The 26,569-nt window shown below is 51.8% G+C and overlaps 2 protein-coding genes across 3 annotated transcripts in view; one reads left to right on the top strand and one right to left on the bottom strand.

Moving 5' to 3' along the window:
- TWF2 (twinfilin actin binding protein 2) overlaps window positions 1-15,108 on the top strand; it is a 17,242-nt gene extending 2,134 nt beyond the window's left edge. Inside the window, exons 2-12 of one of the 2 annotated variants that reach the window (XM_017732376.1) lie at window positions 1,185-1,262; window positions 5,074-5,252; window positions 6,544-6,639; window positions 7,401-7,505; window positions 8,699-8,713; window positions 11,239-11,418; window positions 11,866-11,922; window positions 12,624-12,749; window positions 12,843-12,993; window positions 13,397-13,518; window positions 13,685-15,108. In XM_017732376.1, the coding sequence (XP_017587865.1) occupies window positions 1,185-1,262; window positions 5,074-5,252; window positions 6,544-6,639; window positions 7,401-7,505; window positions 8,699-8,713; window positions 11,239-11,418; window positions 11,866-11,922; window positions 12,624-12,749; window positions 12,843-12,993; window positions 13,397-13,518; window positions 13,685-13,852 (1,277 nt within the window). In that variant the 3' untranslated portion in view covers window positions 13,853-15,108. The remainder of the gene's footprint in view (window positions 1-1,184; window positions 1,263-5,073; window positions 5,253-6,543; window positions 6,640-7,400; window positions 7,506-8,698; window positions 8,714-11,238; window positions 11,419-11,865; window positions 11,923-12,623; window positions 12,750-12,842; window positions 12,994-13,396; window positions 13,519-13,684) is intronic. The other variant, XM_008632172.2, reaches the window with a different exon arrangement.
- Window positions 15,109-19,650: 4,542 nt separating this feature from the next.
- Window positions 19,651-25,883, bottom strand: ALAS1 (5'-aminolevulinate synthase 1). The gene is made up of 9 exons (XM_017732373.1): window positions 25,622-25,883; window positions 24,480-24,635; window positions 24,178-24,400; window positions 23,551-23,735; window positions 22,802-22,981; window positions 22,469-22,633; window positions 21,094-21,362; window positions 20,484-20,646; window positions 19,651-19,933 (listed from the first exon to the last, which is right to left on the bottom strand). The coding sequence occupies exons 1-9, from the start codon at window positions 25,869-25,871 to the stop codon at window positions 19,773-19,775; spliced, it is 1,752 nt and encodes a 583-aa protein (XP_017587862.1). The 5' UTR covers window positions 25,872-25,883; the 3' UTR covers window positions 19,651-19,772.
- Between the last annotated feature and the right edge of the window lie 686 nt (window positions 25,884-26,569).

Genomic DNA, 26,569 nt, shown 5'->3' with positions numbered 1-26,569 from the left:
CAGCGCTGGAGGGTCTGCAGGGAATGGATACAGCCCTTGTAGGGATGCCTTCCTTTGCCAAGTGCCTTAGCTGTGGATGCTCTCGGGCTCCAGGTTCTTTCCTGCTGCTGGCTGTTCTGGCACAGCAAAGCACCAGGAATGGGGGGGCTGCTGATGGAGATTCCTAGCATGGATCCTGGTGTGGGCTGAGGGGCGTCTGCCCAGGTCTCTGATCTTTGCAACACCAGTTTCTTGAGTATTTTTAACAAGCACAACAGCTTTGAGCTCACAGGGCCTCCTTTGCCGCACGGCCGCATCCAGGAAAGGGCTCATGTGTGTAACCAAGGGGGCTTTAGGGGGAGCCAAGCAGGGAGTTGATCCTTGTCAGGGGGGTCGGCCCCTCCGAGCCCCTTCTCCTGGGCTTTGCCTTCGCACGGAGCATGTTGTGGGTGGGACAGGGAGCTCTGTGCCAGTGATGCTTCCAGGGTGGGCAGATGAAGCCTCCAGTGCTGGCTGTGGGCTGCTCCTTCAACATCCAGTGCCTCCAGTTGCCTCCTGGTAGGATGCTGAAGTGCTCAGGGAACAGGGTGGCGATAAACACTCCCCAAAACACTTCCCAAAAGCCTTCTGCAATCTAAGCCCTGCTGGCTCTGGAGCAAAACCCTGGGGCTGTTGCCTTTCCCTTCCCCACGGGCTCAGCTTCAAACCAGCATCTCCAGTTTGGAGTTGTGCTGGTTCCCAGCTGCTCCGGAGCAGCGTCCCACCGTGTGTCACAAGCCCAGGACATCACAGCCTGTCAGGACATCTTCCAGCCACCCCGGCTATGCCAACCCTGCCGCTCTGTAAAGCAAATCAGCTTGTCACTTGAGCTCTCCCTGCCTGCACTGGCCAAGCCATCATCTAAATTTGGGAGATTATGTTCACCCAGGCCAAGTATCAAGTTCTCTGGATCACATGTGCTCCCAGCTGCTATTTAACTCTGATGCCTCAGGGAGACACAGCACTTCTCTCCCAGCTTTTCGGGTTTTGTATTATTGTTATTTTTTATTATCTTTTTTTTTTGGCACCAGAGATTTAATTTTTTTTTTTTTTTTAAATTCTAAATTTCTATCCTGCCAAATTGGTCCCCTTTCTGGTCAGTCACTGAGCAACCCAGCACCTGCTTTGATTGCTAAATCTGATCACGATGTTTTTGGTTCTTTCAGCCACCACAGAATTAAGGGACTTTTTTGCCAAAGCCCGAAATGGTTCAGTTCGGCTCATCAAGGTCATCATTGAGGACGGTAAGTCCCATTTTTAAGTGCTTTGATTTACACTCTGTCTATTCTCTGTTTCCTCTCCTCCTTTCTTTTTCACCACTGCAGTGCCAGCTTGTGTTTTTGGAAACCTCAAGGAAAATGCTGTTGGGGCTTCTGGGCATGTGGCAACCCAGACTTGAAATACAAGCCCAAAATTTGGGTGTGCTGGTGAGCAGCTCTTGGAGCCCCAGGGCAGCTCCAGTGGGTAGCAGTGACTTTGCCAGCAGAGCAATACCAGCGTGGGATCGGTGCTCTGTGGGGGCTTTTGCTGCTGCTGTGTGATATTTTATTATGGGATCCCTGTGACAGGCTGCTGCAGGGACCCTGGGACCTTTGTTGGGGGTGATGCCCAAGCATCTTCTTCCTTGGATGTGTCATCCCACACCTGGCAAAGAGATGCTCAGGACAGGGGGGTGCTCTGTGGCTCAGGGCCCAGCACAGGGCCGCAGTGGCATCCTGTGAGGAATGCCACACTCTGAGACCCATCCCATCCCGTGGGGCTGCCCCTAGCCCAGGATACAGGCTGGCACCAACCTTGCCCGTGTTTGTCCCATGGAACAGTGCCTTTGGGTGGCCTCTGCATCTGCCAAGCAAGTGAGCAGAGCACAGCACTGATTGAAGGTCCCAGCAGGCGGGGAGCTGCCCTGGTGTAGGTTTTCCATCACCTCGGCCTCATACAATTGCATATGAATGACTTGTTTCTCACGGCAGTGGGGATATTACTGCCCTGCCAAGCTGCTGTCACCACCTCCCTTGGGTGGGCCACCAGTGCAAACACTGAGGTGGATGTGGTCATAAGGAACCCACCTGACTTTTGGAGAGGCCATGACATCCTGCTCAGAAGAGCAGTGTGGCTTGAAATACATGGGACACATCAGTGGAGCTGCAGCAGGGCCCAGCAATTTTGGCTTTGTCCTTGGCAAGGTCCCCATCGTTGGGGGATGAAACATCCACATTGTTTCTTTGGAGTGTCTTTGACAACAATTTTGTGCTGGCAGCTTGTTTTGCTGTTAAAAAGTGGGAATCAGGTTTGTAGGTTTGTGTTAGGATCAGTTGTGCATGTCCCTAAGCCTGGACTTGGGATGCTTAGGGCTTGTGCCACTGGTTTTGGGTTGTGCCTGCTGATGCCAGCAAGGGAGACTTTTTATCCCCAGTGGAAAACATTTCCTGCCATCTCTGCTCTGGCTGAATGGGATTTATTTATCTGTCCAATGTGTCGTCAGCAGCAGGGCCACCACTTTTCTGTCACACAGGGGACATCAGCCTGCTGGTACCCAGCAGAGAAGGACCTTTGGGCAATAATGAGTGGCCAGGCAGATGTCACAGCCAGACAGAAGGATGCTCACCCTGGAAGGGAGGTGTCCAGAGCTGGCTGGGGAGGACATGCCAGCTGCCCTGCCTGAACAGGGGATGTGGAACAGGAGCCTCCCTCTCTGCTGGATGGCTTGCAGCACCTTGTGCCCTATGGGGAAATTGTCTTGGGGCATTTTGGAGCAGGTGACAGCGAGTAAAAGGAGAGGAAGGTGGTACAAGGAGCTTTATGGCAGATGCTCTGTGTCCAGGCATCCCCAAAACCACCGTTGTGACTGAGCGACACTTTGGGAGCAATTTGAGATCATTTTGCCTTTGGAGAGCTACTGGGAAGAGCTGAGATTGGAGGGAGGAGGGGAGCAGGATGTGCCCCAAGGCTCAGCAGCAGTTTCCTGGCACGAGAGCGGCTTGTGGTCCAGTGTGCTTTTAGATGATGCTCTGTTCCTCACTGTCAGCAGGATTTGGGGCAAGATTGGCTTTGTGGACTTCCCTCTTGGATGCATTTCTTTACTCACAGGTGATGCTGTGCACTGAGTTTTGCAGATTGGCACCCACCAGAGAGCTGCAGCAGGGCTGCCTTGCAGAGGCATTTCAGAGCAAGGCAGGGAGTGCTGGGGGCACCTCGAGGGCCAGAAACACTCCCAGCTCTGCTTTTCCAGCAGCAGCTCCTGGTACAAACAGAGCCTGATATAGCCAGTGCTGTATAACTCTGCTGAAGGGCGTCTGCTCTGAGTTTCCCTTTTTTAACGCTTCCCAAGGAAGAAAATTTGTCCCTGAATGGATTGAACAGACCTGCAAAGAGCTCAGGGGAAAGTTGAAGGCTGCCAGCTCCTGGCAGCACGGCTGGGGTCCGGCTGAGTCACAGCCCGGGAATAGCCTGGGGTGACTCAGCACTGATGGCTTTGTTTGAGAGGTGTTGGTTTGTTTTGCAGACAGAGATGCCCTCGAGATGCCAGTGGGGTTGGCCCTTCGAAATTCCTGCAGTTTCTTCAGGATCTCAGGCCTTTGTGATGCACAAATCCATTCACAGGGCTTTGTGTTTGTTTTAGGGGTACATTGAGGTCTTTAGCTTCTCTTTCTCGAAACAGGTAGTTTTGCCAAAGGTAAAGTATTTCCAGCACCTTGTTCTCTGCTGTCCTTGTTACTGAACCAGCAACTTGTGCCACCCGTGCACAAATGACTGGATTCAGTAGTGGTGGCAGATGCCAGGGCAGCGCTGGGCAGGGGAGGGCTACGCTGCTGTCACAGGGAATGTCCTGCCTGGGTCAGAACAAGGGGTGAGAGCAATTCCTCCCAAACCCTTCATTCCTCAACTGTTTTCTTTAAAAGCTTTCCTGCCTTGGGATTTGGAGCTGCTGACATGAATGGGTTGGGAGGGAGAGAGCTGTGCTCCAGCCAAGGGGCTCTCTGGCTCCCAGTGGGCAGCAGGGCTGTGGGCAGAGGTCCTGGCAGGGCACGTGCCAGGCCAAGCATGCCCTCAAGTGCCAATTGTCCAAGGCCCCAGCACCTTTTGCTTTGGCACCTCCAGATTTTCCTACATCTTGTTGTGAGTCCCGTATTCTCCCCCCAGACCTTTCTGCATCTACAAATAGAATAAAAATACAGGCTGTTTTCCAGCAACCTATGCTGGTATTGCCAGCACCACCACTTTTCCACCCAGCCATCCCAAAGCTTGGCATGACCCTTTGCCAGGGTGTGGATTCATGTCTGTAGGATGCCTGCACCAGTGTTTAAATCCCAGCTGAGCAGTGCCCAGCTCACAGGGCTCCCAGTCCCACTGCCCCTTGTGTAGCAGCTGAAAATAATACCTTGAGATGTGTGTGAAATACACAGGTTGCTTCCAGAGGCTGCAGCTCTCCTGGCAGCATGGTCCTCCTCCAGGCTGGGGACTGTGGGACATCTCTGGTGCCCACAGACACAGGCTCTGGGTATCAGCTCTGATTTTGACCCCTGTGAGGTTACAGGGAACCCAGTGAGAGCAGCTTTGGCTCATCATCCTGGATTTTGCTGAGACCATTACTTTCTCAGCACCCAAAATGTTGGTGGTTGTTCATGTCCCTGGTGAGGTGTTCTAGTGCCCCTAGAGCTTGTCCAGGTGGGATGGAGGAGGTCTTGTGTTCCCCTGTGAGCAAAGAGGGATGGTTGGGGACTGCAGAGCTGGAGGGAGCAGAGTGGAAGGAGGCCTTGGGTGGTCACGAGGGAGGAGACCTTGCTGGTGAGGAACACAGGAGGGGAGGAGATGGTTAACAGGAGGCTGGCAGAAAACCAGCCCTCCACAGCAGCCACAGCCCCACAGCCTCTCCTGGGGGGCCATCCCTGGGGGTGTACACTCCTGCATGTGATTCGAGGTCATAATTTGTTCTTCTGCAATACAGCATCGTTGTTGGTGCTGGAGCTGCAGTGAACCCTTAGTGAGCTGCCACCTGGTCCTGCAAGGTGAGCCTTGCCTTTGTCTAACCCCACCTTTCCTGTCTTCTCCTTGCAGAGCAGCTCGTGCTGGGAGCCCACAAAGAGCTGTCCCGGCGCTGGGACGCCGACTACGACGCCTTGGTGCTGCCCTTGCTGGACGAGCAGCAGCCCTGCTACGTCCTGTACCGCCTGGACAGCCAGAACGCCCAGGGCTACGAGTGGCTCTTCATCTCCTGGTCCCCTGACAGCTCCCCGGTGAGCTCCTGCCCCTGGCACCCAGCCTGGGCACAGGGACATGCAGGGGGGAGGAGGTACTGGCCAAGGGGACTTTGCTCTGGGGCTGGGCAGCAGCATTCACACCCTCGGTGTGAGCCTCGGTCACTGTGCCTGGGTTGAGAAATGGAGACTGCTGTGGGGATGGGGAATTTTAAGACACAGAGAGATACACTGGGACTATGTCTCTGTCCTCTTTGCAGTGCTGCAGTGAGGAGGTGGGGGGGCTGGGATGTAGAGCGGGGAATGGTGTGGACCATGGGACCAGGATGGAGACATCCCACCATGGCTCTGACCATTGCTTGGAAGAAGAGCTGGCACTGACTGATTTGGCTCCAGCCTGGCCCTGCTCTGCTTGAGGCTGATGCAGAGTGGCTGCCAGCCCTTCTCCAGGCCTGGCTCCTAAATCAGCTGTTGGAGAGTGGGCACAAAAGGGCTGGCTGGATGGGAAGCAGGTTTAGAGGATGTCAGTGGCACAGCTTGGAAAATGCCATCCTGTTGAGCATGTCACTGTAACAGGCCTGAGATTTACTGATATATTAACCCATGTGCTTGTCTTCTATATACATATTTATGTGTGTATATATATGTACATACATGTGTGTGTATGTATAGGTGTATATATATATAATTCTATATATATTTGGTATATATTTTGTATGATCTATAGGCTAGATAGATTTACTGCCACGTTAATACATGCACTGGTCACATATATAAAAATATGTATACAGGTGATACATATGTAGTTTTATATGCATGTATATATTTGTGCATGTGTACATGTACATATGCACATGGATGTATAATAATATCTATTTTAAATATGTATATCTTTCAACAAACCACAGAGGCTCTCACTGCAGGAGCACAGTGTGCCCAGGAGCACTTGCCAAAGCTTTTCCCTGCATTTTGCAGAATGATGCAATAGAAGTGCCAAAGGCAAAAGTCACTTTTAGGTGGCTCTGGTGGTATTTGTGCCTCCTCTAACCCAGGTGTGGGTGGGAAATGGTGCTCTGGAGCTCAGGGATTGGAAGCAAAGCATGGAATAAACTGTTGGATTGTGGGCAGCACTTGGCAAGGCTGCAGCCCCGGAAATAGTGCTGGTGGGTTTTCCCAGCTGCTCCCTACCTAGGGATGCTGCCATTAGAAATCAGTGAGCTAGAAACTAGGTGGGTGCTCCCAGGAGAGGCTGAGGTGTGTAGAGCCTGTGGTGGGATGGTGACTGTGAGACTGAGCACCCGTGACAGCACTGCCACCCCTGTCCTGGCAGGTCCGGCTGAAGATGCTGTACGCTGCCACCAGAGCCACTGTGAAGAAGGAGTTTGGCGGGGGGCACATAAAGGACGAGATGTTTGGCACAGTGAAGGTACAGTGGTGGGTCCTGGGCAGCCTTTTGGGTCTGACCCTGAGCTTCAGCAGCCTGCCTGGAGCTCAGCATGGGGGTGGTGGGATGTGGGATGCTGGTGTTTGGTGGAGGAACAGCAGGGTGTTGGTCCTCCACACTGCTCCCTGGGTGGCCACTTTCTCCTGCCTGCGTGGCTGCGGTCTGTGACTTCCACGCTGAGAGAGCGTGGAAGAGGTGGGAGGAAGGCTGTAAGATGTGGAGTTTTACTCTGAGTGGGAGAAGTGCCAGGTGGTGGCAGTGTCACTCCAGCAGCGAGAGCTACCTCCACGCCGGGGTTATCCCTGCCTTGGATGGAGGTTTCTCCTTCTCTTCCATGGGCAGAGGGAGCTGCACAGCCAGGGCCTCCTGGACATCAGTCCTGCTGGGACTGATGGTGCTGGTGGAAGCCAGGGAGCATTCTTGCTCTTCTCCAGGGTTCCTCTGCTGCTCCTGGGCTATGGGCTCTGCCTTTCCCTCTTACTTCCATGCTCGTGTGCTTCATGAAACAGCCAGAGGAGCCCACTGCCGCAGCCATGGGTGACTGGGGAGGGGCAGGGTGGTCAGAACAGACAAACCGAGCGTGGGATTTGCATGGAGGCATCCAAGAGCCTTGAGGTTGATCCTCCTGGTCAGGAGAGTGCCCGAGACTCACTGGGTTGCTCAGGCTGACCTCAAGGCTGGGGGTACATCCAGCCCTGCAGTGATGGCCACCTGTGACACTCGCCCTGTGCCTCTGTCTGCAGGAGGACGTGTCCCTGAGTGGTTACCAGAAGCACGTGTCCTCCTGCTCTGCCCCGGCCCCGCTGACCGCAGCTGAGCAGGAGCTCCAGCAGATCCGCATCAACGAGGTGGGTGTCCAGCAGAGGTGGGTGTCCAGCAGAGGTGGGTGTCCAGCAGCCCTGGGAGAGGAGCTTGAGACCCTCTGGGCACAAAGAGATGAAGAACGCAGGGAGTGAGCATTCAGCTGAAAGGGATAGCTCATTTTTACTTCGCTCTCTGCCATTTAAACTATTCCTGCACTTCTCAAGGTGGATGAGCACCCTCACAGTCAAATTAGGACATTTACACTATTCTCTTTTTTTCCCCTTGTTTGGACATGAGCTCAGGACTGCGTTCTGCAGACAGTCAGAAGATGGTTTGGGGCTGAAGGCAGGTCTCTGACCTGTGGGTATTGGAGCAAAAGCCAGAGCTGAGTTTGAAGATATGGAAGGCAGGAAGAATTCAGGCTTATCTTTGGGGTGCAGCAGCATCCTCTCCCATACACTTCCTTTATGGCTATAAATATGAGGGATGCTGTCCCAAGAAATACAGATCTTAGCCTAAATTTGGGGGCTTATGTGCTGGAAAGGATGTTGAAGTGACACAGGGTAGGGCTGGGGGCACACAAGGCTGTGACACCCTTGTTCCCTGGTGGCCTTTCACAGCACTCATGCCAGCCTCTGTGGTGGTGTGACACACTGAGGCAGAAAAGGGGGTGGGCTCACTGTGTGGGAAGACCACCTGGAAGCAGTATTTTTTTGGGATGGGGGGATTTCCCTTAGATGCATGGAACACCTTCCTCTCTAGAGGAGCATCTCTCTTTTCCACCTGTGCTGAGGCTGTGGTGCTCATGGATGGATCAGGATATGTGTGGGAGATGTGAAGCCAATCAGCCTCGTGGCATTAATTAATGGCACAGATGAGGCAGGAGGTTTCTACCTGTCAAAGCAGGTCTGCAGGTGGAAAAGTTGAGGGACATTTGGGAGATGCCACCAAGGGGTGGTCTCCACCAGATGGGTCTTAGTGGAGTTATCCCAGCTCCCAGCCTGGAGGGCCTGGGCAGAATTTGTTCTGGTGGATCCAAGGAGATGCCCATGCTTGGAGAAGAGAGAGGTGCTGATGGTGGTTCTGTGGCTTGTTTGGCACCTTGGGACATCTGGACTCGATGATCCTTGAGGGTCCCTTTTGACTCAGCTGATTCTGTGATCTGTGCCACCATCACCTTGTCTGGCCAGTGCTGCAGGATTAAGTGGTTTTGGGGGGCTTTTAGGGTGTCTTACAGGGTCGTGTGGCCCAGGTAAGTGGTGCTTGTGATACTTGTTGATCTGCCCCGTTCTGCTTCCCTCCCACCCTCGCCTTTGTGAGATGCAGCAGCTGGCTGGAGGTGCTGCTGCTGTCTGGTTTGTTGGGGGTTATTTTAAGGGTACATGGTCCCCTGTGTCAGCCCAGGCCAGAGGGAAGAGTCACTGACATTTAGAAAGAGATGAAGATGGATATATTTTTTCCTGTGGATTTAAAGGTGGGAAGCAGCCAAGTGCTGGGTGTGCTAAGGGGTCTCTGTGTTGGTGTTGCAGCTGCTCAGCCTTGGACATGGAGCAGGAGGCAGTGGGAGCTATGATTTGGGTGCTTGGTGCTGTTCTGGCCTCCCCAGCGTAGGAAATCTCAGGACTTCCATTAAATGCAGTTTTGAGAGAGTTTCTGGAGCCCCACAAAGCAGAGGGCTGTGATCAAGGAGGGTGTGTGGGAGCAGCTCACAACCTGTGGCACCCTGCTCAGTACAGTGATGCCTCCAGCCTTGTTCATTGCCTGCAGCTTGCAGGGTCCCTTGCACAGGCTGGGGGGGCCTGCAATGTGCTTGCACATGACAGATGGGTTTGGGGGAGCAGATCCAGTGCATGGGAACAAGTGGTGAGGGCCAGCAGTGACCTGGGAATCGGCCCTGGGGCAAGCCCTGACCTCAGCACTGCTGTGTGTCTGCCCAGGCCCCTGCAAGGTCCAGGACCATGTGCATCCCCCTGTGTTCAGCCAATCCCTTAGGGTTTCAGAGGTGACACAAGGGACATGGTTTCTTTAAAAGCCACTGTCCCACAAGTGTTTTGCTGTGCCCCTCGCCTGGAGCTGCTGCTGGGGCCCACTCCCCTCCCCTCTCATGCTGTTGACTCACAACCTTCCAAGACACCATTTGTCTTGGAATCTACTACAGATTTGTAGCCTTCAACCCCACACATGGCTGTGTTTCTGGTCAGGCAGAAGCTGCCTGGGATCCTCCCCAGCCACCAGATGAGTGCAGAGAGGGGATGGGAAGAGAAGGGCAGCAACATGGCCCAAAGGGACAGGTGAGAACTGCAGGGCAGCAGCTTCAGGGCCAGCAGAACAGCCTTTGCCACTGAGCAAGGAAGGACTCAGGTTTGCACATCCCCCAGGGAGCTGCCCAGCCTTTTGGTTTTAGGCTGCATGAGGCAAGCTTTCCCTGTGGTTTGAGGATTGGATGGACAGAGGTGATGTTGTGAGTCAACCCCCTTTTTGATAGCTGGGTGGGAGCTCACCGAAATTTGCCACCTGCTTTATGTATATATATTTTTTTAATAGCTGGAAAATGCCAGCTTTACTGAGCTGATAGTTGTCAGCAGACCGTGGGCTAAGAAACAGCTTTGAATTTGGCATTGAGCTCAACACCCACGACTGGGGAGTCTTTGTAGAAGCGTTGCAGGTTCAGAAACACGGGCAGGGGGGAGCTGGGCATATCCCACTGGAGGGCCCTTGGGGAAGAGGAAGGCAGCCTTGGAGCTGGGGGAGGAAGCAGGAGAACTGAGAGGAGCCAAAGGTGGGGGTGTCCTTCACAGCTGCCCCGCAGTGTTGGTGGGTAGAGCAGAGGCCTCCCCAGAACCCTCCCATGAGGATTTTGCTGTGAGACAGAGAAATGCTCCTTAGGCAGGGTCAGCACCATGCCAGGAGGGAAAAAGAGGGGGAGAAAACCTAACCTAAAGAAAAGGAGATAAAATAACCTCCCAGGGAAGCCTGCTGCTGGCAAGGTTGGGAGGCTGGGATGTAGCACATGCTCAGCTGTCCCAGGCACTGCTCCCAGGCTGTGCCCTGGGGAGTGTTTCAGACAGCTGGTTTTTAATGCTTTTGAAAAGGCAAGGAGTAGAAAATACAGAGGTATAAGGGACAAATTCCCATCTCTTGGTGTTTTTGGACTTCAGTGTGCTTTGTGTCAGAGCTAAGGTCTCTACGTAACTCTGCTGGTCTCCTTGCCTTTATGGGAGAGAAAGCTGGGGCTCTGGAGGTGTTGGCTGTGGTAATGTCCTTGTGCTGCACCTCTCCACAGGTTGGGACCAGGTGATCCTGTGTGTGTCCTGAATCCCTGGGTGCTTGCCCTCAGTTCCTTGCTGGTGCCTCGGCACCCTGGGGGATGGTAGGACAGCAGAGCTGGAGGTCAGCTGGACTTTGTGCGCACCTGAGCAATATTTCCCTTTCCCAAGAGCTGCACATTAACACCCTGCTCATCCTCCAGGATGCTTAGCATGGATAGAAGCTTGGGCATATTTTTCCTCCCACACCTTCTGTATATGCTCTTTGGTGGAGGATAGTCCAAAAGCTATTGCTGCGAGTGCTGGAACTCCTCCAGACCCTGGGTTGGGGCCACCCTGGCTGGGGAGCCAGGAGGAGATGGGGCAGGGATGGGCTCTGCACAGGGATGTTGGTGGAGACCCTGCATGCCCGGGCTCGGGGCTGCCCAGGCTCTCCCTCCTGCTCCTCCCCAGCACTGGCATCTCCTGTGTTGCTTTTTGCTGCTCTCCCTGCCCACATCACTGGGATCAGCCTCCCCTGTCCTCCAGCAGAGAGGTGGCACAGCTCCCTCCTCCTGGCATATCTGTGTGTCCCCAACCCCTTCTCCTGTCACACGAGACCCTGCTGTCCCTGCGCCGGGTGCCATTGACAGTGTGTCTCCTCTCCCCACGCTCGCAGGATTCCTGTTCCCAAGACTCGAGCACTGAGATGGTAGGCTGCTCTGCCCGCTTGATGCCCGGTTTTTCCTTCTTCTGGCAGTGTTTTCCTGCATGCGCTGCTCCGGGCATCTGGCTCCATCATCCCCCCAGAGTGTGGGTGCTGCGTGGGGCTGCTGTAACAAAGGGCAGCCTGTAACGAGACCCACTTTGGTGCTGCCGAGTGGTTTTGAGATGTCAGCTCCAACTCTTGTGTTTCTCTTGGCATGCCTTGACTTCTCTTCCTTTTCTCTGTCAGGGGGAGGGAAGTGAAGAAAGTAAAAAAACCGTAAAGGTTGGCCTCTATCCAAAATCCCAAAACTGATCCCAAAGGAAAGGAACCCACGCTCGTTGCAGAGCACCTGGGATAGTGTTGCTGGAGTGTTTCCCTGGGAGGGGGTCTTGAGGTGGGAGGGGCTCCTCTGCCATCGGGGTGACACCGTCTCCCTGTATTCTGTGGCAGATGGTGGGGGGCTGTTGCTGCTGCCCATCGCTGGTAGAGTACCCCGACCCCGAGGAGGTATGGTGTGCCCGCCGCGTGCTGCCCCTTCCCCCCAGTCCCATCAGGGACCCCCGCTGCGGCTGGATGGAGGCACCTGGAGCGATGTGATGTCTCTGCCATCTCTTTCTCTCCCCTCTTTGAAGTGGGGTTCAGTCTCCTGGACTAGGGGGTTTGCTCGAGATACAGCCGGTGGCCTCTGCCTTGTAGGGGTTGTGGGGAAAAGAGCAGCTGGGATCTTTCAGAGGTGTGGATCTCCAATCCCCAACTCCAGCACTGGAGGGAATGCCTGTCTGCTGCAGTTAAACCCACTGAGGAGGGTGGGGTGCCCAGCTGAGTGCTGTGATTTCAGGGCTTCCCGTCCCCCACAGGTTGCAGTTGGAGATGATCGGTGAGGACACGTGCCAGCGTTGGTCACAGCATCCCTGCCAGTGACTCGCTGGGAAATGTTTCAAGCTGGTCTTTGCTGAGAGTGAAGCAGGGGGTGTGGGGGTGCATGGCTGGGGCTGGGTGATGTCCTGGAGAGGTGGGATGGTGACAAGCACCACCATCCTGAGGCTGGCTGACTCTCGGTGGTTTAATGCTGTGGTCCCTGTGAGACAGGAGACAGACAGCTCCTTGGATGAGAAGCCTTTAGCTGCAGAACCAGCTGGATTTCCTGTTTCTCCCTTCCCCACCCTTTGCCACTGTGTCCTGACGCTCGAGGTGGTCTCCATCCCCAGGTGAAGACGGAGATCAGCGTGGAGAGCAAGCACCAGACGCTGCAGGGCCTGGCCTTCCCCCTGCAGCTGGATGCCCAGCAAGCCATCCAGGCTCTCAAGCAGAAGAAAATCAACTACATCCAGCTGGTAGGTCCCTCACATGGCTTCTGTGTGCCCCACTCCCCACCTCCTGCTGCTGTCTCTCACTCCCATCTGCTCTCTGTCCCCTGTGTCCATCAGAAGCTGGATCTAGAGCGGGAGACCATCGATCTGGTGCACACGAGCCCCACGGAGATCGCTGACCTGCCCAAGAGGATCCCCCAGGACTCTGCTCGCTACCACTTCTTCCTGTACAAGCACTCACATGAGGGAGACTACCTGGAGTCTGTTGGTGAGAGCCTCGGCACTGGGAAAGGCTGGTTCAAGCCTGTGCCAATCCCTGTTTTCCCTGGACCACTGGTCTCATGGGGAGCAAGCAGGGATGGGGATAGGGATGGTGCATCAGGGAGCCTTGAGTCAGTTCCCTCCCGTGGTGGGTGCTGGCAAGCCCTTGGGTGCCATGTGCAGTGCAGGTCTCTGGGTGCTGCCACAGAGGATTTGTGTGGGCAGTTTGGTTTCCTCTGGTGTTGCAGGAGTACCATGGGAGACTTGGGAGCGGTGATGGATGGCATGGCTCACCCTCTGTTGCTGGATGTTATCTGGGATTCTTGGGGCTGGAAAAGTCGGGAGCAGGGTGGGATGCAGCTGGTGCTCCCTGGCCATGGGCCTGGGCAAGCCCTGCTCTCTTCTTGCAGTCTTTATCTACTCCATGCCTGGGTACAAGTGCAGCATCAAGGAGCGCATGCTCTACTCCAGCTGCAAGAGCCGGTTGCTGGACACTGTGGAGCAGGAGTTTTGCCTGGAGATAGCCAAGAAGGTGAGTGTGACCCCCCCCAGAGGTGATGGAGCTGGGCATTGCCAAAGGACTGTGCTGCAGCCTTGGTACAGCCCCTCTGGTGAGCTTGGGGGAAGTTGGGTGCCCAAAGGTGGGTGTCAAATCCCAAGGGAGCCGCTGAGCCCCCGTTCCCCGTTGCTGGGCGCAGATCGAGATCGACGACGGAGCGGAGCTGACGGCCGAGTTCCTGTACGAGGAGGTGCACCCCAAGCAGCACGCCTTCAAGCAGGCCTTCGCCAAGCCCAAGGGGCCCGTGGGCAAGCGGGGACAGAAGCGGCTGATCAAGGGGCCGGGCGAGAATGGCGAGGACAGTTAGATCCCGCAGGGCCGGCGGCGAACGGACACCATCCCTGCGGCGCTTCCCGCCCTCCTCTCCGCTGACCTGGGGATCTTTCCCTCCATCTCAGCCTTTTTTTTTTTTTTTCCTTTTTTTTTCCTATTTCATTCCTTTTTTTTAAACATCTGGATGGCTTGTTGCACCTGGGGGCAGAGCGATGGGGAGGGTTCAGGGTTGTTGGTGTTTCTTTTCCTGTGTCCTTGTGCAAGCCCCGGGGCTGCAGGAGGAGGATGGGAGCAGCAGAGCCATGGCCCCAGCCTTGCTCCTGTCCCCCTCAGGGTCACAGCCACTGCTCTCGGTGTCCCCTGGGTGACTGAAGGACACGCTCACCTGAAAGCTGCTCTATGCAAAGGGAAGGGGGTAGCGTTGGGGAATCCTGTTTGAAAAGAGAAAAAGTTTCTTCCCCTGCTCCCCCAGCCTCCAGACTTTGTTCCCCTGTCCCGCTCTTGGTGTGCACAGCCCCTCTGCCCCAGGCCTGGAGCGATCCCGCACCCCTTCAGGGTGTGGGCAGGACCCCCTGTGGGGTGGGCTTTGCTTCCTGTGGGATGGGAGTTTCTCCCTGTGGAGAGCCAGGCAGCAGGAGGTGGAAGTTCCCCACTGAGTCCTGAGCTCAGCCTGGACCTGGAGAAAGGTCACTCTGCCTTTGGGTGATGTTTGCATCCCCTTTTTGAACTGCCCCAGTAAGGTTTTCCCCCTCAAAAAGAGCTGTTACAGCCCTGACTCAGCCCTATCCCTGTTCAGGATGGGAGCTGAGGGGTTCCTGAGCCCTGGTCCCCAACTCCCCATTCCCCAGCCCCCCACCATTACCTTACCCCCCAGGTTCTCAGCTGAGTCTCTGGTCTGGGGCAGCCCCATGTCTCAATAATCACATGGGCTACCCTAAATCCTTGTGTGGGGGAGCATGACAGCCCCTGTGTGCCCCCGGGGATGTCCCCAGCCACCAAGGACCATCGTCAGCTCCATGGTCTGAGCTTGGCACTGTGATTTGGGCTGCACTGGGGGCTTGGGGGGAGAGCACCTTGCTGCTGGGTACCAGCGAGGGCTCGAGAGCCACCTGCCTCCCTGAGAGGATGGAAAAGGGGTCAGTGAAACTGCCCTCTGCTGTCCAGCTGTGGCGGTGAACGTGCCGATGTTGCCTTGGCCTCGGCGGAGTCAGGGGGTTGAAGCTGGGGGGAGCAGAGCACACTGTACTGAACGCTGTATTTTCTAAAGAATAAAGTATTTTTAAAACAGTCTGATGCTCTTTGGAGACCCCCTGGGTTCCCCGTGTTTGGGCATTTAGCAGCTGTGGATTCCAGAGCTGCAAAGCAAATTGCTTGGACATGGTGAGCCAGGAGCCAGCAACTCTCACAGCCCACCTGCCCTGGCTCAGTCCAGCCCTCACCACCTTGAAGGACATCCACACTGCAATCCAGGGGTCTGGCACAACCGTTTAATGCCTGGCAGAGATTTTTGCACTCCAGCAATGCCCAGAGCTAGAGCTGGCTGCAGGAGGCAGCATCCCTGCTCAGCCCAGCTTTCCTTGTTTTAATTGCTGGTGACGATTTTGCAAGGTTGCAAAGCTGCTTCTGGGGCTGTTCTCTTGCCTGGAGTGAATTCCTGCCTGGCCATGGGATGGGAAAGCAGAAGGATGCAGAGCCAAGAGGAGAATCAGGAACGCAATGGGGTCTGCCTGCATCCCAGGCTCCCAATCCTCCCACTCCTCATCCAGGTCAGGGCATTGCTGTGTCTCAGCTTTACCCTCTGTGCCCAGGATGAGATAGAAGATCTGCGAAGCCGGCTGTAAAACGTTTTTAAAAAAAAAAGTTTAATGCAAATAAACCAACCCTGAATCATCTTCCCTTTGACATGGAGGAGGAGAAGGGGGGAAGATGCCGCTGTGCGGGAAGCAGCCTCAGCGCAGGAGAGCTCCCTCTGTATATAAATGCTAATAAGCCAGGCTGACGCCACCAGAGTCATTTGACGAGCTGAGTCACCCTTCTCCTCCGGATCTTGCTCCCCTTCGGTGCTCGGTAATTTTTAACTTGCCCAAGTATTGAGGGGGAGTGAGGGCTGTGCCCCTTTTCCCACCTGTCCCACTCCCTGCCAGTGCAGCCATTCCAGGTGACAGCCCCTGTGCCAAAGGACCATGATGCATGGTCATGAGACAGATGGCCAGGAGCAGCCCAGAGGCTGGGCACCCTTTTCTTCTCATCCTATCTCATCCTGTCTGCTGTCCCATCCCATCCCATTCAGTGTCCTATCCTGTCCTCCAGCCCATTCTCCATCTTCCATCCCTTCCTATTCTGTTGTCACCTGTCCCCTCACATCCTATCTCATGTCCCCCATCTCTTTCCATCTCCTGCCCTCCTTTCCTGTCCCAGCTTCTCTTTAAGGTTTGAGCTAAAAGTCTCGGCTGCTGCATCGCTGGGCATCTGGGCTTTGAGGCAATGCTTGGGAAACCCACATTTGGTCAGCAGTGATTTGTGCCACCGCAGGGCACATGGCACTTGCCTGGCTGGGCAGGGCAGGGCACCTGCTTCAAATAGAAAGGGGGCAGCTGCAGGGGGCTGTGTCTGAACACCCACACAGCCAGCCCGAGTGCTCAGGCTTTTTAAGACTCAAAGGTTCATGGACTCCACAGCAAATGAGCTGCAGGGTAAATGACAGGACCATGATGGTTTTCCTTATGGGGTTCCCAGGTGGGAAAAGTCAAAATCTCAGAGGAGCTAACTCCTTTGGCTTCCACTCGTGTGAGAGCTGAAGCAGAGGGGCTGCAAAAGATCTACACCTGTTTGTAAGCTGAATGTTTGAATTGAGAGTCAGCTGGCACCTGGGCTGTGAAGCCTCAGGTGTCTGTGGGAAAGGGAGATGAGCCCTTGTCCTCTCAAGAGCTCTGTGCCCTGCCCACAACCCTTGGGGAATGGCAGGAAGCAGGTAGGAGTAGCAGGGAGTGTAAGGCTATTTACCTGTGGGGGTGAGGATATCTGGGATCAGCTCCCTTGGGACTGTGCAAGACTGGGGGTCTGGGTGGAGAGGAGGGTGCCTAACCTAACCTGGGGATGATGAGGGTTTGGGATCAAGCTGGAGGGTGGCTGGGGCACAGAACATCCTAAATAACCAGAAGTCCAGCCGTGCTGGTGCTGTGCTAGCAGCTCTGGGCCAGGGGCTGCCTTGCATTAGGCTTTTGGTGCCTTGAGCCAGTGTGTGCCCCAACAACAGTGGTTTGGGGTGAGCCCACACACACATCCCCCATCCCAGCTGCTGGCAGCAGGCCAGGGTGCAGTGCAAGGGATGTGTCCCAAAATAAATGGGTGCAAAATGGGACACCAGAGTGGTGAATTTGGTGGTGTTAATAATGCCCCTGGCCGTGGTGGGAAGAGGACCCCCCTGCAGCCTCCTCCCAGCAATGGGGAACACGTGCTCCTGCTTGCACTTGGGATGGTTTTGCTGCTCCTGTAGCAACCTGGGGTTTCTCCGTTGTGTAAATAGGTTGGGAAATGGAGGAGGGTATGAGTTTAGGGCTATGCAACGTTTAACTAGATGAATTATTTTGCCCCAGACAAATGTTAGCCATGGCTTTATGGCTGAATTCTTGCTTCCTCACTCTGTCACTGCCATTGTCTGGCTTTAAATATATTTTACTGATTACTTCCTCTATTATTTTTTTCCAGGAACCAAACTAAAGTTTACATAACGTATCCCTAGTTATGCAACACCCCATTCAATTTTTATTTGCTGGGAAACAATATGTGTTTATTTTTTATTTCTTTGTCTTTTTCATTGAGGAGAATTTATCCTTTCAATGTGCCATTGGATTAATCTTTCTTTTGCAGTTAAGTGATGGACATCTGCTGGCCCCTTGCTGTGCCCTGGTTCTCCTTTCACACCCTTGCTTGCCAACACCACTGCTAAACGTAATTTGTCACAGCTGAAGTTAAGAGGTGTGGAGGTACTGACTGCCACGTGCTGAGGTTATTCGTGTTCCTGTCATTTCAGAGGTTGCCAGGTTTGAATCCTGGGGTTTGGTTCTCTCCTGTGATTGATTTGGAGGAGGAACTTTGGAGATTTCTGATACCTGGTACCTTTCTATGTCTTATTTCTTCTTGGTAGTACAAAGTGTTGAGTTGCTTTTATAAAAACTAGGAAGAAAAACTGGGTTTATTAACTGGTTTGTAAAATGGACTGGGCCAATTCTGAAAGTTTTCAGTGAAAAAAACCCCAGAAATGCAAGTGACCTGGTACTGTCAGAACATGGCCATATGTGAGTCAACATGTTGTGTTATCTCCCCCACACACTGATTGCTTACAGCTGTTTACTGATTGTTGCCAGAGTGTGCCATGACATTGTTGGCACGTTGTGGTGCTGGGGACAAGGTCCTAGGGAGAGGCTGATGGAGGAGCTGTGGCTTTTTACTTCATGTCTCCAGTTAATGTAGTAATATAACCTAAAAGATAATGAGAAGAGCTCTGTGACAGATGCATATTCATTGAGTCTTGGGCCACAAATTGTTCATGGCAAGGACAGATGTGTCACATCCTCCCTTCTCCAGAACACCTGCAGGTGGCAGAAGCAGCAGCAGCCCCTTAGTGGGCTGGACGAGGGCTTTTTAAAAGTAGCTTGACTGCTTGGGAAGCCAAATGTTTTATAAGAACTCTTCTGAGAATAGCAGGGTGCTTCAGTAAATGCTTAAGCAACTGGTGACTTCCAGCTGATGGAGCTGATGATTTTGCTTTAATTTGGGATTCTATCTCCCCAACACGTGGCTATTTGTGATATAATGGATCCCTAGTGGGAGGGAGCCTCACAGCACACATGTGAGTGTGACAGCAGGGGGAAGTGCCAGTGTGGCTCCTTACAGCCAGAAAACAAGAGTCCCTGGGACAGAGTGGCTATTCAGGGGCTTGTGGAAGCCACTGGAGCCATTCTTGGACTTGCCTGCACATGCAAGGAGCAGCTCAGTGCTCTGCTTGACTTCACACCAATACTGACCTCCAAGTCCCTGTGCTTACCCACAGAATAACCTCCCCTTGTTCAAAGCAGGCCTTTGCTATTTTCACCAAAACATGAAATAAGATGGCAATTGGGTGTTAACAGGCCTACGGTTTCAGAAGGGCTGCAAAGGGAGTAGTGATGCTCTCCTACAATGACTTCTCAGAGACCTGAACTATTAAATTGCTTGCTGACCGTTTTTACACCAATCTAGGTCTGAGTGCACTGAACAGCAGCTCATACAGACCTGCAGAGACAGAGGCAGCTAGAGCCAACCTGCATTGACCACCTGGAGTGGTGAACACACCTTCCTTCTCCAGCCCTGCCACACCACCACCTTGCTTTTCTGTCAGGTAGTCAGAAAATTCCACTTAATTAACCCCATTACCACCTTCTCCCTCAGAGTAGCAAATGCCAGAAGGGGAATGCTTGTGCACAAAACTACAAAGGAGGAACATCCAGCACAACCCATTTAAATGCCTGCCTCCCACAACATGGAGGCAAGTTGCTTATACAACGTTTTTAAGGGGCTTAAGTTTTAGTGGGCATGTAGTACTACATGTGCATGTTTTCAAAGGCTTTCAGGGAGATGCCCCACAGAAGCTATTTTCTCTTTTCATAATAAATAAATCCCATGCAGGAAGCACTACAGAAGTTCTTTGGGTATAGTCATTGGACAGGTAGTAGTTCAGCTGAAGGACATTAAGCTGTAGAGCAGTTTTATTCCAGCAAATGCCCTCCCAGCCCCTGACACTTCAGTTCCAGTTATGGATGGGACACAGAGAAGCACACAAACACAACTGGGCATCATGGCTCTAGAAATTTATTTTCAGAGCATAGTGTTTCAGCTACAATTAAAATACTTGAGCAATTAAAAAATGCTACTGACTGGATACTAGAGCTAGACAACACCTAACACTGTTACTCTCATGCACTGACAGATACTAGTTTGCTCATGCCACTGAAGTAGGCTCGTTCTCGTTCACTCATCACTTCAAAATGCAGCGGTCGTCTACAGAAGTTGCATTCGGCTGAGGAGTGTGGTTTCAGCTCCAGACCAACATCATTCCATGTAGCCAGGAGTTTTTCTGTTAAGAAAAGTTTATCAAGATCAAAGCTTAAGACTGGATTGCTTTAGAGAAGCAGAAGTGTCAGCATATTTATTCTCCTAACAAGTGAGCAGGGATAATAGGATTTCACTCTGACACAATCTACCTCTTGAAACAATGGCTGCAACTAAGTCGTAGCTATCCTCCTACCACCTCTCCTGACAGGATCAAGAAGGATCTACCTTCTCTGGACAGATCCATGTTTAAGGTAAGCTAACAGCTCAGCTGAGGACAGCAGAGTTCTTTGGGATCCACATAACATGTGAAGATTGGTTTGGACAATGCATGAGCAGAGCCCTGGCTGGGTGTAGGTCTGCACTGGCCTTGCACCCTCTGTTCCACATCACAGTGCACTGCCCTTCACCTGTCACATTCCAAGCAGGGAAGCGTGCGGGATGTGCTGCAGCAGTGGAAAGACACTGTCCAGCTCATGACATCTAAAACTTAAGTGCTTCCCAGTCTCATCTTCAGTACAAAGACTGCACAGACAGGCAGTATCTTCACTGCACTGATGCAGGGGTCCACTCACCAATAAAATAACTCATCATCTGAGGGGTGTGGTGAGGTGTAGGGGCGATTCGGAGCAGCTCCTCTCCACGGGGAACCGTCGGGTAGTTGATGGCTTGGACATAGATGCTGTGCTGGCTCATCAGCTTGTCACAGATCTCTGTATTCTTAGCAGCATCTGCAACCTGAAGTTCAAAATCTTAAGTTACAAGATCAACCAAAAGATGAGAGTTGGTAAAACTGTCAGCCCAACTTAGCAAGCCATAGGAATCCAGTGGGGCTGGTAACATGTATGTCAGAAAGAAAGGTTAAAAGTATGCATTGCAGAGTATTCTGGGCACAAGATCACTGCTGCAGCCTAGGCAGGTAGCTGTTTATACCCCAAATCTTTTTACTAGCTTGTCAGCAGTTTCCTTATTCTCTGTACACTGTTAGACTGTGGGTTTCACACGCTTTCTCTCTCTATTTTATATTTACACCAGGCTTCAGCCAGACTCCAGGCACATCGCTGCTGAACAACAGGATGAGTCTGAACTTTGTGAAGGCAGCAACTAATACCTGACGGTGCAATGTGCTCATGGACAGTAAAATGAGCACCACAGCCCTGTGCTAACAGCACCCTAAGTGCTCACCCTTATGGGAATGATGTGGCTGGGGCAGTGCCCCACGGGCAGCCCCGCATCCATCAGCATCTGCCTCATGAGCTTGACGTTGCGCTGGTGCTGGCGCCTCAGCAGCTGCCCCTCGGCGCTCTTCAGCGTCCGCACGGACTCCAGGGCCCCCGCCAGCAGCATGGGGGGCAGGGACGTGGTGAAAATGAACCCGGCAGCGTACGAGCGAACCGTGTCAATCAGAGAACTGGTGCTGGAGATGTAGCCTCCCACACAGCCAAATGCTTTGCCTGAAGGAAAAAAAAAAAAAAGAAAAAAAAAAGAAAAAGGTAACTGGGCTGGTTCTTTCCACCTATTGGAATGGCGTGAAGTATTGGGGCTTTTCACTGGGAGGAATGGGTTATTTTGGCTGCACACTTAATGTGGTCATGGCATGTAACAACCCCCCCCCCCATAATCTTGTATTTACTCAGCACATGGGACAGCTTTGTTTTTAAGCCAATCTTGGTAACATGGATCTAGTTACTGCACAGCAAGCACGGTTTATGCCTCTCTCAAATACTCAAGTTTTGATTTTGGGGAAGACCTTACAAGCCCAGTCATCAAGCAGGGACTTCAATAGTGACCCCAAGTGATCAACACTAAGTCTCTCAGCAGATTTAAAATAATCTGTTTCAGAGATGCTAGAAATAGCCCATGCTCCTAAGGAGCACAGAAGGCTGTTAGTGTAATTGTGCAGTTGATACCAGCCCTCCTTTCCAAATGTTCAGAGTGCAGAACATAGCCACAGACAGAACTAGGGTGTCTGGTGAATGCTTCTGCTCCTATTAGGCTGTAACCCAAGACTTTAAGTTCCAAAGGCACGAACTTTCCTAGTCAGTTTTATTTATGTTTTGAAAGCTGTTTAAACAACCTTCCAGTTTGCAGCAGTAAACTTACTCCTGAGCCTGCATTCTACTCAGATAATAGCAGTTGCTTCAGTACTTGCCAAATCTCTTTACATAACTCCCCATCTCAGGTTTCTAGATTAGGAGCACTCCATTTCACATAAAGGAACTAAGTACTACTAAATATAGAGAACTGCTCTACTAGCATTCTCACCTGAATTTCTTCTTGAGTTGTATAACATGCTACTGGAGGACTTTTTGCTAGCTTGCTTAAAGAAAAACCCCAAACAAAGCTACCTTAACTATTTGTAAGGCAGTGTAAGTAGCTTAACAGAAGCTTTTCAAACTGTGGGGCACACTTAAATCCCTTGGGCTTTTTGAAAAATCCTAGGCCCCAGCAGCCCTTAACAAGTTCATTTGACTAGACTGCTTTTGAGCTAACCCATTTAATTTGGCTGCTCAGCAGCTTTGCTGCCTCAGCTCCTGCAGAAGTGCCAGGCTGTGCATACCAAGCGTTCCAGAGATGATGTCCATCTTGTGCATGATCCCATCCCGGTCTCCTATCCCACCTCCTCGGGCTCCATACAGCCCCACAGCATGCACTTCATCCACAAAGGTGATGGCCCCGTGCTCATGGGCCACGTCACACAGCTCTTCCAGAGGACAAACGGCACCTGGGAACCAAAGCAGTGACTGGCAGTTTAGGATTTTCTGCATGACTGGATAAACCCCAGAAGTACCCCATAACAACCCTTATAGCACTGTACACATTGAGACCTAAACCAGATGATTTGAGGACTAACTGCACTAGAAGCAGAGAGGAGGCTTTGATGTTCACTTACCATCCATTGAGTGAACAGTTTCAAATGCAACAATTTTAGGGGTGGATGGATCGGACTTTTTCAATAGCTCTCGAAGATGGTTGACATCATTATGGCGAAATATGTGTTTTGGCACCCTACTGTTACGGATCCCCTGGATCATGGAGGCATGGTTTCCAGAATCGGAGTAGATCTCACAACCTGAGGAAACAGCCCAGTTACGTTTTAAGTATAGAAAGCATTAACTGATTCCTAGCATTGCATTATGTATAGGAAGAGTTCGGGAAACAAGGGTAGCTTGTTCTTGAAAGTAATGCTTGCTCTTGATCAGAAGAGCAAGTTACAGATCATGAAGCAAGAATACTATTTAAGGTTTATTTTAGGCGTTCAAACTAACACAAGTGAGAGGCTGAGAAAATAGTTATCTAACTCCCCTAACTTCTGAAGCGAGAGAGAAGTTCACCCCCTCCAGGGGGAGGACAGTGAAGATCCACTGTCTCATTTCCAGGTAGAGTTTAAATGCAAGAACAGAAGACTCTGCTTGTCTAATTCCTCCAGCAGTTCCTGGCTCATAGATCTCAATCTCAGTAGGCTGATAGTGTGATTTGTGTTGAACATAACTTGAATATTATATTAAAAGTATCTAACCATACTCTGCTGATGGATTAGGATGAATCCTCACTTTGGACAGCTATTCGCAAAACATACTCCCAACAGCTTGGGGCAAGGCTGTGTTTTTGTGGCAACAGAGGGGCAGTTTGACATCTCACCTGGCAGCATTTTAGCTAGAGTGAAGAGAGTGGAGTCATTGGCTACAAAGCAAGATGAGAACAACAGTGCTGCATCTTTTCCATGAAGATCAGCTAGTTCTTTTTCCAAGTCGACATGAAATTTACTTGTTCCTGATATGTTTCTTGTGCCTCCTGCTCCAGCACCATGTTGTTTCAGTGTTTCCCTAAAGAGGGCCCAAGAGAGGCATTAGCATAGAAGAATAAAGGATCGTTGCTGAAAACATTCTAGTACATAATCAGGACTGTTCTAAAAAAGAACAGTCAGCAGCTGTTGGATCTTTGAGCCACCTGCACACTCAGGAGTCCAGTGAGGTCAGAAATCAGTGACCAAGTACAGCTGCAATATAATATCCAGTTTATCTGGTAACATCTGGGGGCTTCTAAGGAAGGTCCAAGGAGCACAATCAGTGACCAATGCATACGGTGCAGCCCTGGATCTCAACACTAAGCGACCCACCTCAGCTCAAGAGATGAGTGTAATCTTAACTGCACACCAAGAATCACATCAGAAGCAACTTATGTACCACAGCACAGAAATCGATTCTTCAGAAGCCTTCCCACAAAATACAGCTTGAAAACACCTCCTAAGAACATGGCACTACTCACATAACTGCTCCACAGACACGAGGGTGCCGGCTCATGCCCAGGTAGTCATTGCTGCACCAGACAGACACCTCCTTCTTGGTGATCAGGGAATCAGTGTAGTCGTCTGCCATGGGGAAGATCTGCGCCTTCCGGTTCACGGTCTTGAACACTCGGTAGGTGTGATCCTTCTTCTTCTCATCTATCTTTTTCTCAAAGAACTGATCATACTGGAAGGTGGATACAGCTGAAAGGAGACAGACTTCAGCGCACAGGAAATAATCTCAACAGACCAGGCCTGGGGGGGTTTTGCCAGACATTCTTACATTTTGGCAAGTTATCCTGAAGCAGATGAGAGACACTTTCCGGTCTTTGCTTCAGCATAATATCCTTAAACTTCTTGAGCAGGTCACTCTGCTCTTGTCCCTCAGTCTCAATCTTTCTCACTGTGGAAGTAGTTGGTATTTTGGCAAATTCTGTACCTACAGACATTGTAATAAATTCCAGTGAGTTTGTTTGGTTTAAAACAAAGTGAAGTAAGTTGAATTCAGGAGAGCAAACATTTTAAGTTAAACCAACACTTCAATCTTTAGGAAGGACATGCCCAAAACCCCATGTTGATCCTGCTAGGATCAACTGTTTTATTTGCTTACAAATTTGCATTGGACAAGACAGAAGGATTAGTCTTGCTAATCAATCACAATACAACAGGCAATTTCCTGACAACATATTTGGTTCATAATGACTCAGAGAACCACACTATACAGCTACAGCATTTATCTGAAAGGACTGGTACACGCCTAACTGAAGGCAGAGTTCTAGTCAGCTGCTTCCTTTTTGTTCTGTTAGCACAGGTTTATTTTTTTAAAAACTATGCCACAGAAGGCAAACAGAAAAGTAAAATAAGCCTCCTGAGACAGGCAGCAGGGCTTTACTGATACTGCTGAAAAGTTCCTTCCTTTGAAGGACAGCCCTTCCGCACTACCACTGCGAGCCAGCCAACACCCTTTAGTTCCATAAACACAAAAAACCCACCCCAAAACCATTTGCCTGCTTTCAAGCTTGGATTTGTGCTGGTACTTGCCTGGTGTCTCGACACTTTTCTCCATCTTTGGGTATAAAACCTTAGTCTAAACCAGCACGCTGGCAAAGCTCTCTTCAGATCCAAGCATCTGCTTGGGTGCAAGTGTAACAGCTTGACTCACACATCTAGAGCCAGCCAGCACATCAAAATACAGCTCACGGTATTCCCACTTCAAGATCACCCAGGGAAACCCTGCACAATGTCACAGGTATGTCATTAACACCTACATTCTCCAGCAGCTTTTCCCTGCAGTCTCCCATAATCCCAGCTGCATCATTTCAGTGGTGCAGGCCCTGAGCATGTCAGGCCTGGCACACTCCAGAGCCAAGTCAGGCACCAGAAGCTCTCAGGAGGAATCACTGCCTCAGTGCACACAGAACATACCTTTCCTGTCCGCCTGCATTTCCTGCACATCCTCCTGCAGTTCCAGGCTGGCTTTGCAGAAAACGTTGCTGTTCTTGTGATTCATCTGAGCTGCCAGGAATGGGCATTTGGTAGCTGTACTCTGGCTAGTGCTGGCAGGTGAGTGGCCAGCAGGAGGCTGGGTTCCATCTGCATGCTGCTGGGCCACCTCTTTGACATTTTTGGCCTCTGAAATGGGGGCAGTGAAGGGAAAACATTTCAGCTTCATCATTTTAATACACTGACTTAAACTCTTCAATCCACTACTTTTGCAATTAATTTAGCAGGATCCATTCAGAACTATTTAACTGAGCAGTCACATTTTAATTATACAAGCACAAAATCTCAGTAACACCCAAGGGACATCTGATTTAAAATGCTAGATCTAGCACTGTACCCTCTGAGGGGTAAAAATATCTCTCTTTCACTCCCAAGGGAATATTTAAGAAAGGACTGGATGTGGCGCTAACTGCCATGGTTTATTTGACATGGTGGCGTTCAGTCATAGGTTGGACTCGACCTCAGAGATCTTTCTTAACCTAGCTGTGATCTTGTGATTTTTTATTTTTCGAGTTCAGAGATTTTTCAGCCATGCAGCTTCCTCTGCTGCAAGCCTCAGCTCCTTCCCCTGAGTGCCTGGGGAACAATTCCCAAGGAATGTTCCCGAGTGGCGTGAAGGGGCCACTGCACCACGAGAAACACCACTCCGAGCTCCAGGATCCCGGATCCCCACCCGGGGCTCGCCGCTGGACGCCCCAACAGGCCGGTCCCTGATTCGTGCCACGGTCACAAATTTCATTACCGCGGACATTTCAAGGATTAAGCAACCCCTGCCTCAGCGCTGCCTATTCCAGAAGTTTCCTCCTGTGACATCCCATGTCTGTGCTATTTTTTTCCCCTTCGGGGGGCCGCGTGTGACCCTCGGCTCGC

This window comes from Corvus brachyrhynchos, unplaced genomic scaffold (assembly GCF_000691975.1).
Source record: "Corvus brachyrhynchos isolate BGI_N302 unplaced genomic scaffold, ASM69197v1 scaffold4, whole genome shotgun sequence".
Taxonomy (NCBI): Eukaryota; Metazoa; Chordata; class Aves; order Passeriformes; family Corvidae; genus Corvus; species Corvus brachyrhynchos.
This window is presented reverse-complemented; position numbering and strand designations above follow the sequence as displayed.